At 47.0% G+C, this 18403-nt stretch overlaps 1 protein-coding gene across 3 annotated transcripts in view; it reads right to left on the bottom strand.

The window, feature by feature from the left end:
- agbl1 (AGBL carboxypeptidase 1) overlaps nt 1-18403 on the bottom strand; it is a 258686-nt gene that overhangs the window by 43781 nt on the left and 196502 nt on the right. For all 3 annotated transcript variants that reach the window (XM_079501323.1, XM_079501324.1, XM_079501325.1), the window contains exons 22-25: nt 8459-8588; nt 6161-6286; nt 2234-2296; nt 1748-1861 (exon numbers count right to left, since the gene is read on the bottom strand). In XM_079501323.1, coding sequence (XP_079357449.1) covers nt 1748-1861; nt 2234-2296; nt 6161-6286; nt 8459-8588 — 433 coding nt within the window. The remainder of the gene's footprint in view (nt 1-1747; nt 1862-2233; nt 2297-6160; nt 6287-8458; nt 8589-18403) is intronic.

Here is an 18403-nt window from a genome sequence, read left to right as displayed (position 1 = left end):
TTTGAAGGACCCGGGGGCCACAACAAGGACCCTCAGTTTGATATGCATTAGGCTGCCGACCCCCCCGTCCCCCTGAACTAGTAAATGACCTGACCCCAATTCAACAAATCATAAGTCATATGTCAATAATAGACACAAATAGAGTGCAGAGAAAACAATGTAGTGCTTCATGGTAACTGTATGGATACCAGGTAAACATCACATCTAGTGTAGATAAACACCATGCTATATCTATAAATCACATTCTTAGTGTTTCTAAACCAGTGGTTCTCAACCATGGGCCTGGACCCGCAGGGGGTCCCCACATGATGAAAAACGACAAACAAACTATACTATACCATAACAATTGGTCAAACATTATTGGACAAATTGTCAAATAATATAAGGTAATAAAAGAAAGGGGGGGAATGTGAAAATAGCCTGCGAGGCGTTGTGAACTTGCTGATCTGCTAGTTTCACAATATGTATCTATCCTTCCCCCCCTCTGCCACCCAGGTGGAAGAGCGCATCACTGCATGCCTGGCTGACATCTCACAGTGGATGTCTTCCAACTACCTCAAGCTGAACCCAGACAAGACTGAGCTTCTGTTCTTCCCAGCTAAGACCGTTCCTCCCAGCTTAGACCGTTCCTCACCCAGGAGTCAGCCCAGCTCCTAATCCAGACAACAGCCTTGTCAAAACTTGACTATTGTAACTCCCTCCTTACTGGCCTACCGGCATGTGCACTTAAGCCCCTCCAACTGATCCAAAATGCCGCAGCCCGCTTGGTCTTCAACCAGCCAAAATTCTCACACGTCTCCCCCCTTCTCCGCTCCCTCCATTGGCTCCCGGTCGCTGCCCGCACAGAATACAAAACTCTACTGCCTGAAAAGGTTGACTACCATTGACCTAAACAACCTGAAAAGGTTGACTACCATTGACCTAAACAACAGACAAGATTGTACCATACGTAGGTGTAGTAGAGCACAATCAGCATTGAACAAATAATTCCTGGACTATTATGTGATGATCAGACTATTGATGATGATGATGATGTTGTCTTCCTCTTCTCATTATGGACACTGATGGTCAGATCAGTGCACAGGCTTTATAATGTAAATCACCTCTTTGAAAACCTTTGTGTCCTATTCTGCCTCTGTGGTCTGCTCAAGAGTCGTGACAATCTCAGGACGTTTGCTATTCATTAGATAGTGGAGAATCACAGTTGAATAGCTTCGCTGTTCCCGTCCACAATTGAAAAAAGAACTTTTTATCAATAGAAAGTGAAAGATTCCAGACTCTAATTAAAATGCTCAAATTAGGTCCATGTCACAATCTACATGGACCTAATAAAGTGCATCCACCTATAAAGTGGAGAAAACGGCATACATTATTCTTCTAAACTAGAGCGGTGCCCGTTGGGCACTGGCCTACTTGGAACGATGCATGTTCGAAATGAATGCCCCACCCAGTTATTATGTCTGTGTCCCTTTTATGCCCATATATGGAGTTCTTCGTCAGGCATGCCCAAATATGGAGTCTATGCAGATGTCAGAACAGTCATTATGATGTCAGAACAGGCCAGCTGAGCTCCATATATAGAGATATACTGTAGGGGTGATCAGGTCGCACGCACGCACGCACGCACGCACGCACGCACGCACGCACGCACGCACGCACGCACGCACGCACGCACGCACGCACGCACGCACGCACGCACGCACACACACACACACACACACGCACACAGTACACACAGAGTACATACCTTGTATATTCCTTGGTCACAGCCATTGTAAGTGCTCTCCATGGTATAACTCCTCAGAACCCCGATCTCCCTCCAGACCACCACCCTGGCTGTGGCAGAACGAGACTTCTCCACCTGGAAGGTAGAAGGCAGCCTTTAAGAAAATCACTTTGGGGTTTTCTTTCTTTTTTTAACATACAATATTTTGAAAAGTATGTTGAGATCAGGAGGGTTTAGTGTGACTTTATTACACTGCTTTGTGGCACTATGCAGTCTATTATTCCCTGATTTAAGCAGATCAACTGTATCAATAACAGACGCAGAAACTTAGAAGCTCTCCTACAATATGTCATCTAAAATTAATTATTGATTTCTTTCACAAAAGTAATAAGTGGGATTACCGCTTTCCCCTGTCAGGGTTTATTTTATAATAATGTACCTTATTATACGTGTGTGTGTGTGTGTGTGTGTGTGTGTGTGTGGGGGGGGGGTGATTATCATCATTACCTGATAGTTGCAGCTGTTGAAAGAGAAGGCTGGAGCGAGACGATCCAAGGTCTTAGGGATAGTCTACACAGAGAAAGAGAGAGAGATTGATTGATTGATTGATTGATTGATTGATTGATTGACAGTTTGCCAAATGTACAGCGGTACAGTTATACAATCATGCTAAAAATAAGCCTTGCCGAGCCATGATCCCATATAGGGCCCGTAGGGCAGAAGCCTATCTCCTGTTTCCTTAGCGTGAGGCTAAGGAACACCACCTGGACATAACGCTAGTATGTCGCAGGGACTTACTGTACCCCCAATCCAACCCTTGATGCTGAGTGCCAAGCAGGGAGACTCTGGGTCCTATTTTTTCTGAGTCTTTGGTATGACCCGGCCAGGGATCGAACCTCGACCTCCCAGTCTTAGTGCGGACACTCTTAACCATAAGGCCACTGAACCTGGTTCATGCTAAAAGTATAACACAAAAATCCCTGAGGGCTTGTTTCCATTGTGCTCCTATGTATTCAATTCATCAAGACAAATAAAGATATCAAATACTATACAAGATATCATCAATATGTCACCCTGGGCGCGTTCCTGGGGGTCTGGATGTTCCGGGGGACCCCCTGGGGACCCCCACACGGTAACTGTCATTTCTCAAAGATTTTTTCCAAAAATAATCAAAGTACAGTACAGTACAGTACAGTACAGTACAGTACAGTACAGTACAGCACGTGCGTGCGTGCGTGCGTGCGTGCGTGCGTGCGTGCGTGTGGCAGTCACCCTGTATCCAGGGTCCTCCTTCAGTCCTACAGTATCAGAGCCAGACTGTGTGTGTGTGTGTGTGTGTGTGTGTGTGTGCGTGCGTGCCAGTCACCCTGTATCCAGGGTCCTCCTTCAGTCCTACAGTATCAGAGCCAGACTGTGTGTGTGTGTGTGTGCGTGCGTGTGGCAGTCACCCTGTATCCAGGGTCCTCCTTCAGTCCTACAGTATCAGAGCCAGACTGTGTGTGTGTGTGTGTGTGTGCGTGCGTGTGGCAGTCACCCTGTATCCAGGGTCCTCCTTCAGTCCTACAGTATCAGAGCCAGACTGTGTGTGTGTGTGCGTGCGTACCCACCCTGTATCCAGGGTCCTCCTTCAGTCCTCCAGTATCAGAGCCAGACTGTGTGTGTGTGTGTGTGTGTGCAGCAGTCACCCTGTATCCAGGGTCCTCCTTCAGTCCTCCAGTATCAGAGCCAGACTGTGTGTGTGTGTGTGTGTGCCAGTCACCCTGTATCCAGGGTCCTCCTTCAGTCCTACAGTATCAGAGCCAGACTGTGTGTGTGTGTGTGTGTGGTAGTCACCCTGTATCCAGGGTCCTCCTTCAGTCCTACAGTATCAGAGCCAGACTGTGTGTGTGTGTGTGCGTGCGTACCCTGTATCCAGGGTCCTCCTTCAGTCCTACAGTATCAGAGCCAGACTGTGTGTGTGTGTGTGCGTGCGTACCCTGTATCCAGGGTCCTCCTTCAGTCCTCCAGTATCAGAGCCAGACTGTGTGTGTGTGTGTGTGTGTGTGCGTGCAGTAGTCACCCTGTATCCAGGGTCCTCCTTCAGTCCTCCAGTATCAGAGCCAGACTGTGTGTGTGTGCGTGCGTGCGTACCCACCCTGTATCCAGGGTCCTCCTTCAGTCCTCCAGTATCAGAGCCAGACTGTGTGTGTGCGTGCGTGCGTGCGTGTGGCAGTCACCCTGTATCCAGGGTCCTCCTTCAGTCCTCCAGTATCAGAGCCAGACTGTGTGTGTGTGTGTGTGTGTGTGCGTGCAGTAGTCACCCTGTATCCAGGGTCCTCCTTCAGTCCTCCAGTATCAGAGCCAGACTGTGTGTGTGTGCGTGCGTGCGTACCCACCCTGTATCCAGGGTCCTCCTTCAGTCCTACAGTATCAGAGCCAGACTGTGTGTGTGTGCGTGTGTGTGTGTGCGTGCAGCAGTCACCCTGTATCCAGGGTCCTCCTTCAGTCCTACAGTATCAGAGCCAGACTGTGTGTGTGTGTGTGTGCGTGCAGCAGTCACCCTGTATCCAGGGTCCTCCTTCAGTCCTACAGTATCAGAGCCAGACTGTGTGTGTGTGCGTGCGTGCAGCAGTCACCCTGTATCCAGGGTCCTCCTTCAGTCCTACAGTATCAGAGCCAGACTGTGTGTGTGTGCGTGCAGCAGTCACCCTGTATCCAGGGTCCTCCTTCAGTCCTCCAGTATCAGAGCCAGACTGTGTGTGTGTGTGTGTGCGTGCGTGCAGCAGTCACCCTGTATCCAGGGTCCTCCTTCAGTCCTCCAGTATCAGAGCCAGACTGTGTGTGTGTGTGTGTGTGTGTGTGCGTGCGTCAGTCACCCTGTATCCAGGGTCCTCCTTCAGTCCTACAGTATCAGAGCCAGACTGTGTGTGTGTGCGTGTGTGTGTGTGCGTGCAGCAGTCACCCTGTATCCAGGGTCCTCCTTCAGTCCTACAGTATCAGAGCCAGACTGTGTGTGTGTGTGTGTGCGTGCAGCAGTCACCCTGTATCCAGGGTCCTCCTTCAGTCCTACAGTATCAGAGCCAGACTGTGTGTGTGTGCGTGCGTGCAGCAGTCACCCTGTATCCAGGGTCCTCCTTCAGTCCTCCAGTATCAGAGCCAGACTGTGTGTGTGTGTGTGTGCGTGCAGCAGTCACCCTGTATCCAGGGTCCTCCTTCAGTCCTCCAGTATCAGAGCCAGACTGTGTGTGTGTGTGTGTGTGCGTGCGTGCGTACCCTGTATCCAGGGTCCTCCTTCAGTCCTACAGTATCAGAGCCAGACTGTGTGTGTGTGTGTGTGTGCGTGCGTACCCTGTATCCAGGGTCCTCCTTCAGTCCTACAGTATCAGAGCCAGACTGTGTGTGTGTGTGTGCGTGCGTGCGTACCCTGTATCCAGGGTCCTCCTTCAGTCCTACAGTATCAGAGCCAGACTGTGTGTGTGTGTGTGCGTGCGTGCGTACCCTGTATCCAGGGTCCTCCTTCAGTCCTACAGTATCAGAGCCAGACTGTGTGTGTGTGTGTGTGTGCGTGCGTACCCTGTATCCAGGGTCCTCCTTCAGTCCTCCAGTATCAGAGCCAGACTGTGTGTGTGTGTGTGTGTGTGCAGCAGTCACCCTGTATCCAGGGTCCTCCTTCAGTCCTCCAGTATCAGAGCCAGACTGTGTGTGTGTGTGTGTGTGTGTGTGCGTGCGTACCCACCCTGTATCCAGGGTCCTCCTTCAGTCCTCCAGTATCAGAGCCAGACTGTGTGTGTGTGTGCGTGCGTACCCACCCTGTATCCAGGGTCCTCCTTCAGTCCTCCAGTATCAGAGCCAGACTGTGTGTGTGTGTGCGTGCGTACCCACCCTGTATCCAGGGTCCTCCTTCAGTCCTCCAGTATCAGAGCCAGACTGTGTGTGTGTGTGCGTGCGTACCCACCCTGTATCCAGGGTCCTCCTTCAGTCCTCCAGTATCAGAGCCAGACTGTGTGTGTGTGTGCGTGCGTACCCACCCTGTATCCAGGGTCCTCCTTCAGTCCTCCAGTATCAGAGCCAGACTGTGTGTGTGTGTGCGTGCGTGCAGCAGTCACCCTGTATCCAGGGTCCTCCTTCAGTCCTCCAGTATCAGAGCCAGACTGTGTGTGTGTGTGTGTGTGTGTGTGCGTGCGTACCCACCCTGTATCCAGGGTCCTCCTTCAGTCCTCCAGTATCAGAGCCAGACTGTGTGTGTGTGTGTGCGTGCGTGCGTACCCACCCTGTATCCAGGGTCCTCCTTCAGTCCTCCAGTATCAGAGCCAGACTGTACTAACCCTGTATCCAGGGTCCTCCTTCAGTCCTCCAGTATCAGAGCCAGACTGTACTAACCCTGTATCCAGGGTCCTCCTTCAGTCCTCCAGTATCAGAGCCAGACTGTGTGTGTGTGTGTGCGTGCGTACCCACCCTGTATCCAGGGTCCTCCTTCAGTCCTCCAGTATCAGAGCCAGACTGCCACAGAGTCTCCTTAATGCTGCAGCCGTACAGGAACACGTTCTTCTTCCTGGAGTGACCGTGATAGTCACAGAACACCTGGACACACACACACACACACAGACAGAGACACACGCACGCGCACGCACACACGCATACGCACACACACACACACGCGCAGAGTACAGTTAGACAAATCACACTGTGTATGTACACATTGAAAGAGACAGACACGGCATACTAGGTATGTGTACTCATATTGAAACAGACAGACAGACAGACAGACAGACAGACAGACAGACAGACAGACAGACAGACAGACAGACAGACAGACAGACAGACAGACAGACAGACAGACAGACAGACAGACAGACAGATTTAGGCCTGACTCACACCTTCGCAACAGATTGATGTATAGCTGATGCTGAGACTTATTGACTGATGCAAGCTCACAATGCATTTCCAATGGGAGTCACATGGTTTGACAACATTTGTGTTGTATGAGGGGGTGGGGGGCAGTAGAAACACAGCCGAAAGCCGTACAACACAAAATTTGTGTCAAACCATGTGACTTCCATTGGAAATGCATTGCGAGCTTGCATCAGTAAACAAGTCTCATGCATCTAGCATCCAACAATGTTGTATGCTAGATGCGAAGGTCAAAGTCAGGCCATAGTGTGCACTTTTTTGAACAGTTAAATGTGTCTGAATGGAAAAATAGATACAATGTAGGTCACTGCTCATCTTTCAACTACAGCTATTTGATATTCTTCATGCGTTTAGTCATATTCTCATTCAAAGGTTTACCATCTAAGCCTTGTGAACTTGCAACCCACACCCTCTCAGAATCAGATTATTGGTGTCCATCTGCGTCTGATGCGTGTTTCTGTTTGTCTTGTATTATTTATATCATCACATTATGCTGCCATAACGCCTCAATTTCCCTTCGGGGATACATAAAGTCTATCTGGTCTCTTCGTCACATCCATAACAGACGCATAATACATCTGGTGCAAAATACCCTTCTCCATGAATCGTGTCACCGTCGCTTGTCCACATTAAAACCGCACATGATGTCGGGTGGAAACCAATGTTGTTGTTTTTTTACATTTTTAAATAATGTAAATAGCAGAACTTCAAGCTCACAATGCGTAGGGCCTACTGCTATTCTCACCACGTTTGTGTGATACTCTTGTATGATCAAGTGGGCATGCATTTACGAAAAAAAAATAAACAGTTGAAATATGGAGATACAAGGTTTCTGCCTGACAGCAACCATACAATTACACCGTGATTTGTACAGGTGTGACATCAGCCTATGACAATAATCCAAAGTCAAGAGCACAAATTAACACAGGCCATTCTGATTTAGACCAATTAAGCATAAGCCAATCAAGGTCAATTAACTGCATGTTTTATTTTAGTTTCATCCAGAAACACACACGCACGCACACACGCATGCACACACACACACCTCAACTTTCTACTGACTAAAATAACCCATTTTCGGCGGAAACCCCTTTTGGTGTTAGCATTATGTTATGCTTTAGCTATTGAAAAATAGCAGATCTACAAGCTCATAGTGCGCCACTCGGTGGCTTGTAGGTCTGCTATTTTTGAAAAATCGAAGAACGACTGACATAGAAACATAGCTTTTTCAGAAAACTGTCAGGATGTAGAAGACATTTTTAGAATCTGATCTCAGGTCAAAATGGCATAATGGAGTGCAGGCATTGTGAGTGCAGGTAATTGACATAATCTTCCATTAATTTAGCTGTAAATTAGCTTGGCATTGATATGGAAAAATGTGCTCGTTGTCTAATGCTGTGACAGCCTCGTCATTCATATCCTGCTTTTAGGAACTAAAATAGGAAACAAAGTGAGAGTCGGTCTCAGGGCGTCAAGGCTAGTGACTGGAGTGAGAGAGTGAGTGAGTCAGTTAATCAAACTAATCCATTTAATCCATTATAATAAATGATCCACAATTGATCAGTTAGTAAAAATAATGGATAATTAATTGATCAATGTCATAATCTTGTCAAATAGAAAATAGCAACAAGTAGATCCACAACAAGTCGCGGTGCAACATGTTGTGAGCTTGTAGATCGGATTTTGTTTTTCAATTCGTAAAGTAAAGTAATCAATAGAATGATCTGCAAGAAAATGATCGATAGTTTCGATCGCGTGCGTGCGTGCGTACGTGCATGCGTGCGTGCGTGCGTGCGTGTGTGTGTGTGTGTGTGTGGTGTGTGTGTGTGTGTGGCTGCTCACCAATGGGGTGCTTCCTGTGCTGTTGAGGTAGTAGAGGAAGCCCTTGGCGTGGTAGATGGTTGGACTGAGGACAGGGTCAGGTTTACACCACTGACGGTTCAGGTCTTCACCACTCAGAGAACAGCGGTGACTAAATACACACACACACACACACACACACACACACACACACACACACACACACACACACACACACACAGGGGGAGGTGGAGGACAGGGTCAGGTTTACACCACTGACGGTTCAGGTCTTCACCACTCAGAGAACAGCGGTGACTAAACACACACACACACACACACACACACACACACACACACAGGGTCAGGTTTACACCACTGGCGATTCAGGTCTTCACCACTCAGAGAACAGCGGTGACTAAATACACACACACACACACACACACAGGGTCAGGTTTACACCACTGGCGATTCAGGTCTTCACCACTCAGAGAACAGCGGTGACTAAACACACACACACACACACACAGGGTCAGGTTTACACCACTGGCGATTCAGGTCTTCACCACTCAGAGAACAGCGGTGACTAAATACACACACACACACACACACACACAGGGTCAGGTTTACACCACTGGCGATTCAGGTCTTCACCACTCAGAGAACAGCGGTGACTAAACACACACACACACACACACAGGGTCAGGTTTACACCACTGGCGATTCAGGTCTTCACCACTCAGAGAACAGCGGTGACTAAATACACACACACACACACACACACACACAGGGTCAGGTTTACACCACTGGCGATTCAGGTCTTCACCACTCAGAGAACAGCGGTGACTAAACACACACACACACACACACAGGGTCAGGTTTACACCACTGGCGATTCAGGTCTTCACCACTCAGAGAACAGCGGTAACTAAACACACACACACACAGGGTCAGGTTTACACCACTGACGATTCAGGTCTTCACCACTCAGAGAACAGCGGTGACTAAACACACACACACACACACACACACACACACACACACACACACACACACACACACACACACACACACACACACACACACACACACACACACACACACACACACACACACACACACACACACACACACACACACACACACACACACGGAGGGGGGGAGGTGTTGGTTATCATATAATAACTGCTCAAAGCAGCGCATTCGAGTGAAAATCAACCGATAATTCCCAGCAGGTTACTTATCAAGCCGATCTTATGATCAAAGAGAAGTGATAAAAGCAATACCCTCTATGCACAATTGCACATACGCCATTTTGGAAATAACTCTTCCTACTTCCGGGCCTCTTCCAACTTCCTTCAGAGTTGTTATCGATGACACTAATGAAGGCTCCGTTCTATTCTGGTCAAACAGAGTCATTCTGGTCAAACAGAGTCATTCTGGTCAAACAGAGTCAGGGTGCGACTGGGCGACTGTGGCTCAAGAGGTAGAGCAGGTCGTCCAATGATCCATGGGTCGGCGGTTCGAATCCCGGCTCCTCCTGTCTACATGTCGAAGTGTCCTTGGGCAAGACACTGAACCCCAAATTGCTCCCGATGTGCTGGTTGGTACCTTGCATGGCTTCCGCCGCAATCGGTGTATGAATGTGTGTGTGAATGGGTGAATGTAATGCACAATCTATGTAAAGCGCCTTGGATAAAGGCGCTATATAAATGCACCATTTAGGGTGCTGATAATGTGCATGTTGGCTCACTGGAAACACTCAATACACTATAGTGGGTCTCAAAGTGTCCTTGAGTGGATTCCAAAAGGCCCCGTACGGATGTGTAACTCTGAGAGTGTTACTGGACCAGTAAGGGTCCGTTTGGTTCCATTTACTGTATACACTCTCAGAGTTATGGGGGTCCTTGAAATTGTAAAGTTTGAGAACCACTTCTCAAACTTGAGAACCACTTCTCAAACTGTGTTCTAACTGTGTTATGTTGGAAGGTGAGAGAGGGAGAGAGAGAGAGAGAGAGAGAGAGAGAGAGAGAGAGAGAGAGAGAGAGAGAGAGAGAGAGAGAGAGAGAGAGAGAGAGAGAGAGAGAGAGAGACAGAGAGAGAGAGACGGAAAAGACGTCTGCAATATGATGGAATCTGTACTTTCTCATTTGCTACGGAAAACGCCTCTGGGATAAAAAAAAAAGTCACATAAATGAAGTTTTATCTGATGTTCCAAAAAACTCTCCGCCGATTAGAATAAGACGACAACAAGTTGTCAGACCCTAAACTCTGGTGGCTGGTGTGCAGTGCGTCAGCACTGACATGCACGCACAGTCGCACACATCAAACGGATGTGCCGCACAACACAGGGAGGGTATACTGTAGCTGTTCAATCTAAGTGTCAAAGTTGCTCCGTACTTTTTGAACAGGAAGAAGGTGACCAAATAGAAGCAAATACCCGGTAGCTTCCACTGCACGTCTTTCAACCACCAGCTATTTGATTCTCTTTTATGGATTTAGACATATTATTCTTCAAAGTTAGGTGCAGCTATCTAGGCCTTTTTAACTCGCAGCCCACAGCTCTGTCAGAAGTCCTTGGAGAGAGAGCAGCATGTGCTTTTCTCAGGTGTTTCATCAGCTTGTGACAATAATAAGAGCAAAAGTAGCACAGAACATTATTGATTTAGATCAATTAACGTCAATTCACTGCAGGTCTTTGTCATTAAACGCCATTACTTTGACTTTCAGCAAAAAACATGCATGTTATGTCTTATTACAGGATTATATCAACTGTACACTCTAAATGCTTCATATGATTTAAGTGCAATGACACTTTGGTAGAGCTTTTGCTTGTGTGTAACTCCAAATATTGGCAAGAGAGGGCGCAAATCCACAGGTTCATGTACTTTTTATTTGCATTGAAATCCCCAGAGGATTTTAGATTGCCTCATATAAGAACTGTTTGAAAAATAAACATGTCATCCAGGCCGTTTCACTCATATGAAGAATGCTGCTGAATTAGTTTTCGCTAGAAACAGACTGTATCATATATGAGTGACTGGCGGTCGCAAACGATACAGAGACACCTCCCTGACAATAACGCTGAGACAGCTTGTTTATTTTTGGACCACAACGCTTATATGAAACGATTCTAAGATGACCACATGTTATTCTCCATAGAGAAATTACTTCCGTGAACCAGGGGAATCGAGGGGATTGAGTGACGTCAGGACTTCGGCGCTCTATGCCGATTTGCAACATATCGATTCGAAACCCACAGCAGACATACAAGTTCACAACGTGTTGCAGCATGCTTTGAGCTTGTAGAATAGAGCGGAATAGATCTGTATTGATCTTGTGGCGTGAATTCAGCCAGCTATTTCTGCTCAATGTTCCCCCAGAATAGGGGGGCGTGGGCTCTATACGGTTCAAGTGGTTAAGTAGCCAGGCAGTGGAGTGGACAGTAGTAACAGATAACAGCAGCTATACTGACCACCACACCAGCATGGCCAACGGGCTTGTGTTTCTATCATGGCACAAATTGGAGCTGCTTCACAGTTCAGTTGGCTCTCTTGACAGCTTGATTGACGAATCACCTATTTGAGCATCACACACACTATACGAAAAAAGATGGATTTGTCAGAATGCAACAAAAAATGGACAGTGTTATGCTCTAATTGAGTCTTTGATGATCTCACTCATTAAATGACTACTGGTGATATCACCCCACATGAATCAAGCTAACACTTTCACGCCCACATTAATGCCTAATTCCGCTCATTTATGCTTCCATGCATGGAAGAAAATGAGTCACGCGTCACGCGACACAAATTAGATAAATTCAAGTGAGTCTTTATAGTTGCTGGTCTGAACAAGATGGATGATGGAATGTAAAAGCGCAAACCTGAGTGCTACTAACACGGTGGTCTCATTGACTCTATACTAATTGCCACCTTACACAAGTCTCTAACAGTCACAGGTGAGTCACCGCAATGAGTCACTGCGTTGAATCACTGTCCTTTTTGCAGAAAGTGCAGAGGTAGGCCAACACAAGGATACAAAAGCACTGTCTGTCGGTCTAATTGTCCAATGGTCAACAGTAGAAGATGTGAATAAGTGTGGGACTAAAATGTGTGGATTTTTCTTTGAAGTTGGCTGAAAAGGGAGCAGTTCTGTTCTGTCAACTAACCCCAAAAAAACCCACTACTGTGTGAAAATGTCACTCGCTGTGATGGCTTCTATGCGGTGACACCACGGGACGGGTACAGTGAGGCTAACCGTGGTGTGGTTGAAATGGTGACACCACGGGTACAGTGAGGCTAACCGTGGTGTGGTGACACCATGGGTACAGTGCCGTGGTGTGGATGAAATGGTGACACCACGGGTACAGTGAGGCTAACCGTGGTGTGGTGACACCATGGGTACAGTGCCGTGGTGTGGTTGAAATGGTGACACCATGGGTACAGTGAGGCTAACCGTGAGGTGGTGACACCATGGGTACAGTGAGGCTAACCGTGGTGTGGATGAAATGGTGACACCACGGGTACAGTGAGGCTAACCGTGGTGTGGTGACACCACGGGTACAGTGAGGCTAGCCGTGGTGTGGTGACACCATGGGTACAGTGAGGCTAACCGTGGTGTGGTGACACCATGGGTACAGTGAGGCTAACCGTGGTGTGGTGACACCACGGGTACAGTGAGGCTAGCCGTGGTGTGGTGACACCACGGGTACAGTGAGGCTAACCGTGGTGTGGTGACACCACGGGTACAGTGAGGCTAACCGTGGTGTGGTGACACCACGGGTACAGTGAGGCTAGCCGTGGTGTGGTGACACCAAGGGTACAGTGAGGCTAACCGTGAGGTGGTGACACCATGGGTACAGTGAGGCTAACCGTGGTGTGGATGAAATGGTGACACCACGGGTACAGTGAGGCTAACCGTGGTGTGGTGACACCACGGGTACAGTGAGGCTAGCCGTGGTGTGGTGACACCATGGGTACAGTGAGGCTAACCGTGGTGTGGTGACACCATGGGTACAGTGAGGCTAACCGTGGTGTGGTGACACCATGGGTACAGTGAGGCTAACCGTGGTGTGGTGACACCACGGGTACAGTGAGGCTAGCCGTGGTGTGGTGACACCACGGGTACAGTGAGGCTAACCGTGGTGTGGTGACACCACGGGTACAGTGAGGCTAACCGTGGTGTGGTGACACCACGGGTACAGTGAGGCTAACCGTGGTGTGGATGAAATGTGGAAACAAAACGTCACTCATAGAGATAACTGTACTAGCAGGGTTAAGAAAAAGCCATTCTACAAGATCACAACACATTGCAGCAGAACGCATTCTCTGAGCATGTAGATCTAGAATCTTCTGTTGCTTTATTAGAATCCTAAACATGCTTATGACTCATTTTGACAAATTTGGAATATTTGCCCAAAATGGACACTTGTTAAGGTTCATTAAACTGTTCAATTGTGATACTGTCAAACATATTAAGAGTCCACATTTCCCAAAAGGAAATGCATGGCCAGAAAACACGGCCAGAAACATGATATGACATCAAGAACATGGTGCCAGGATTAATGTGGTAAACAAGGATAGGTTAAGGATGGGTTAGCCTGGCAGAAAACACAGCTTGGCGCTACCCTTGTGCCCATTTGACTGGTCGGGGTGCCACCAATCAAATGCAGCTTTCAACAGAAAGCCCACTGAGCAAACTCCTCCCTGTGTGTTTATTTTAAAAAAAATTGCCCCCATCTGTTTATATTCGACCATTTTTGCTGTGAGTATAAATGTACTTTTAGACGGGCATCGATGCTCGTTGCCTAGATCAACAACATGTCTGCTCCAGGTCTGCTTCTTCTTCTTCTTTTCGTGTCTTTGAAGCATGTGGTTAGATGACAGTTTCACATTTCTTTACACAGTCTTTTGCATTATTGTTGAACTCTGAGAGATCTTTTAAGCTGCAAGGTTTGGGTAGTAGAGGGCAGACAAGGCAGTGCTGCATCGTATGGTCCTCTTCTCCACATTCACAGATGGTTTTGTAGCCCCATCTGGCCATAGCAGCTTTTGATCGCCCCATTCCTGTTCTCAGGCGGTTGAGAGTCTTCCACCGGACCCATGGTGCTTCTGAGCCAGAAGGGAGGTCTTCAGAGGGGGGGATTCCCATGTCAATAAGAGGGGGGTCATTTTCAAGCTTTGTTGTCCATAGCTGGAGTCTGGTTTCTTCCCGGGATGTTGTAAGGGGCTGGACATGGCTGAGGAAGCTTCTCCTTGACTTCAGTCGTTGGGCCGGGGGTTCGTGTCCATGAAGGAGGTGGCGTTCATCGCTGGTAGCTTTTGTCATCTCTACTCGGCTGGTGGCTTCCCGTCTCACAACGGGAAGCCACCAGCCGAGTCTGCTCAAGAGGGGCGTGACGAGGGGCGTGACAACGCAAGCATAAAAATAAAAGCTCAACAGAATCCAGGTCTAGTCAGTTGCGGGCGTGTGCACGGAACAAGCACGTGCGCGACAATTTCACGGGACCACGCCCACGTAAATACGCTTGCGGTTGTCGGCCCTCGACTTCTCCACGCATACAGGGGAAAAAAACGCAGGTCTCGTTGAAAATGAATTACTAGGCGTGTTAATCGCTGCTCATCTGAAAGGACAGTACAGATAGTCAACCTTGTGATGCTAACTAGCATAAAGGAAGAATACGTTCACCATACTTGTTAGCTATATTATAGGCCTACTTCCACAAACCAGATGGCTTACAGTGAATTAGACAGAGTATTTCTCAGTGTGCTGCTGCGAATGTGAAAACAATCAAGTGTGCAAGTCGATCTGAATACAAATACCTATTCTATCGGTGTGTGGCCGCTTTCGTCTAGAAAGGGTCAATTCATGATCAGACCGTCGAGACCCATGTTTTGTCCCCGCCATGAAACCTAATCAGAGCCATGATAAGCCAGGCAAACTGACAAACCGCCAACTCGTGAATATTCAGAAGCACACATGCATATTCTCTGGATAGATGCACACTCACACACGCAGACTAACAGAGGTGATAACAACGCCTTGAGTCAGTCACGCGTGACTAAAGAACCTCTCCATCAAAACACCTGACAGCCTAGGGCTCCGGAGATGGCAGGGGAGGAGGGGAGGAGAGAGAAAGCCAGGTTATTTATTTCTCTCCTCTTTTGTAGAATGACTTCTCTGTTTAAACTGTCTGACAACATTGATCAGGACAATACAGCGCACTGGCTTGAAATGAACAAGATAGGGAGAGAACAAGGTGTGCTTGGGGGAAGATAGAAGAATCTATTTATTTGTTTTGTTTTGTTTTGTTTTGGTGTTTGCTTGCTTGCGTGTCTGTTTGCTGGTTGCTCCTCATCAATGCTGTAATATAATGGACGTCTCATACAAACACCAATAAGAGATGAAACAACAAACGGTCAACCCTCTAATGTGTGTGGCGTGCGTGTCCATGGATAGAAGATTAACTGTGTGTGTCCACAGTGTGTCTGTCTCTTGAGTGTCCGTGACTCCGTGACTCTGTGTGTGTGTGTGTGTGTGTGTGTGTGTGTGTGTGTGTGTGTGTGTGCGTGCGTGCGTGCGTGCGTGCGTGCGTGCGTGCGTGCGTGCGTGCGTGCGTGCGTGTGCGTGCGTGCGCATGCGTGCAATCCGTGCATGCGTGATTGGCTAAGATTGGTATCAGATTGCAGAAGTGGCTCGTTTTGAACAAAACGCCTCAAATCAAATCATGAACGCAGTCCGATTGCCGTGAAACTTTTCTAGTTTGGAATCATATTATGACTGTATGGTGACTCACGACACATGACATTTAGAAACTACAGCCATGGTTGGATATGTGCTACAGTATCATTGCCTCACAAAGATCCGAGAGGACATCTCTGTAATTGGTGATTTCCACTGAAACATCCAATACGCTTACGAGATTGGACAATTAACTGCACAGAGGGAGCAATGGCCCATACAGCAATTTGACACAATTTATGTCTACCGAGTCACAGGGAGGTTAAAGATAGTGCTTCTAAAAGACAAAAATGGATTTTCAACGTCTACACGTCGTTGCCGTCAGGCAGAAACCTTGTATCTCCGTGTTTCACATTTTTTATGTTTTTTCATAAATTAATGCCCTACTTCATCATCATACAAGAGTGTCACACAAAAGTAGGCTAGTGAAATGCTGTGATGCAACACATTGTGGAGTTGTAGATTGGCTATTTTCATTTTAATAATACTAATAATAATAATAACTAGAAACAAATCGCTGCAAGCAGCGATAAGGCAGGACCAAGCAGGAAGGCAATAAGCAATAAGAATAATATGCACAAGAAACATGGAAGACTAAACTTGAGAAAAAGACCATGGAATTGTGACAGGGTCGGTTTTTTATAGTGGGGGCAGGTAAGGGTTCTTGAAGACTCACACAAAGAGTTGGCGGTGCCCAGATTTGAACCCATGACCTTGTGTTGCAAAGGCAAGAGCTCTACCTATCGAGCTAACAAGCAAAATCATTCAGTGTTTTTGTAGCAAGTTGCGCAAGGATAACTTATGATAAGGTGGGTATAAAGATTTATGAATTGACTGCGTATAAACCAGAAAATATACCAGATTCGGATGAGGAGCTCAATGAGTCTGAAACAGGGATTAAAGGTTAACTGAAAAATTATTATTAAACTTCAGAGAAAATAAACAGCTTTGAACATTCATGAAAAACAAACAAATGGGGCCCACATTAAGTTGTTGACTTGAAAAGTCCCAGTTCAGTTCCTATTCAGTTCAGAGAAAGCTGAGCTCCAATTTGGATATCTCCAATTTTCGCGAAAACCGACGGTTCAGTCAGAACTGCTATTTTTGGCGGAAGAAAAAAACTACAAAAACAATAAAGGACCAAGTCCTTTCAGGACTGCTTGGTCATTTAAAAAGGAACAGTTTTGGACATACAAGGTTTCCACTCGACAGCGACAATATGAAATCTTAGCAGGCAAAGCTCAAATATCTGAAGACTCATTCGGGGGGGGGTAAGATTTCATGGTCGAGTGCCTTGTGCAGAGGAAGTTACTGATTTTGGATTTGCTCAGCTTCGAACCTAACCTAAAGTATTTTGCGGCTATTAGAGTACAGTATAACTTTACACACTAACAATAGTACATTTCGTGTCCAATTTGATTTGCTCACCACAGGGCAGCATGAAGACACAGAAAGAGGTGGTAAAATCTCAGTGCTCTTTAGAACACTTATTTTACACAATGTTTACTCCCTCTCGCACAGCACTGCAGCTGCTTGCATGCCCAAGGCTTGTGCGTGTGTGTGTGTGTGTGTGTGTGTGTGTGTGTGTGTGTGTGTGTGTGTGTGTGTGTGTGTGTGTGTGTGTGTGTGTATGTATGAGAGAGAGAGAGAGAGAGAGAGAGAGAGAGAGAGAGAGAGAGAGAGAGAGAGAGCATGTGTGTGTGTGTATGTATGAGAGAGAGAGAGAGAGAGAGAGAGAGAGAGAGAGAGAGAGAGAGAGAGAGAGAGAGAGCTTGTGTGTGTGTGTGTGTGTGTGTGTGTGTGCATGGCTGCATGCGTGATGATTATCTTAATGTGCAACATTGTTTTCTCGCTCAACAGTAAACGAACCGATTGATTGCTATTTCGAGGAGTCACGGCCTGAAATGTTAGGGAACCCTCGGTCTACTCTAACCTATGATTGCAGTGCAATAATGGTTTGACTTAAGGTCAGTAACTCAGTACACACCGAGGCCATTTCTTTCTTCTCATGCAATTATTGGCCCCAAGTTTGTTTCATTTTCACTTTTTTTTTATTCCATTTATGATTTTACATGATTACATTAATTTACTTTTTTTTCTTTTACATATTCCACAAATGAAAAGGAGACAGAATATAAATCTTGTTATCTCTCTATCATCAATCCAAAATCATCAAATTAATAGATCTACTCACCACATACAGTATACCATATACCAGTGTTGTTTTCGTCGACTAATACTATGACA

Source organism: Electrona antarctica (genome assembly GCF_951216825.1).
Source record: "Electrona antarctica genome assembly, chromosome: 5".
NCBI lineage: Eukaryota > Metazoa > Chordata > Actinopteri > Myctophiformes > Myctophidae > Electrona > Electrona antarctica.
Note: the sequence above shows the minus strand (reverse complement) of the source record. Positions and strands in the feature narration are given on the sequence as shown.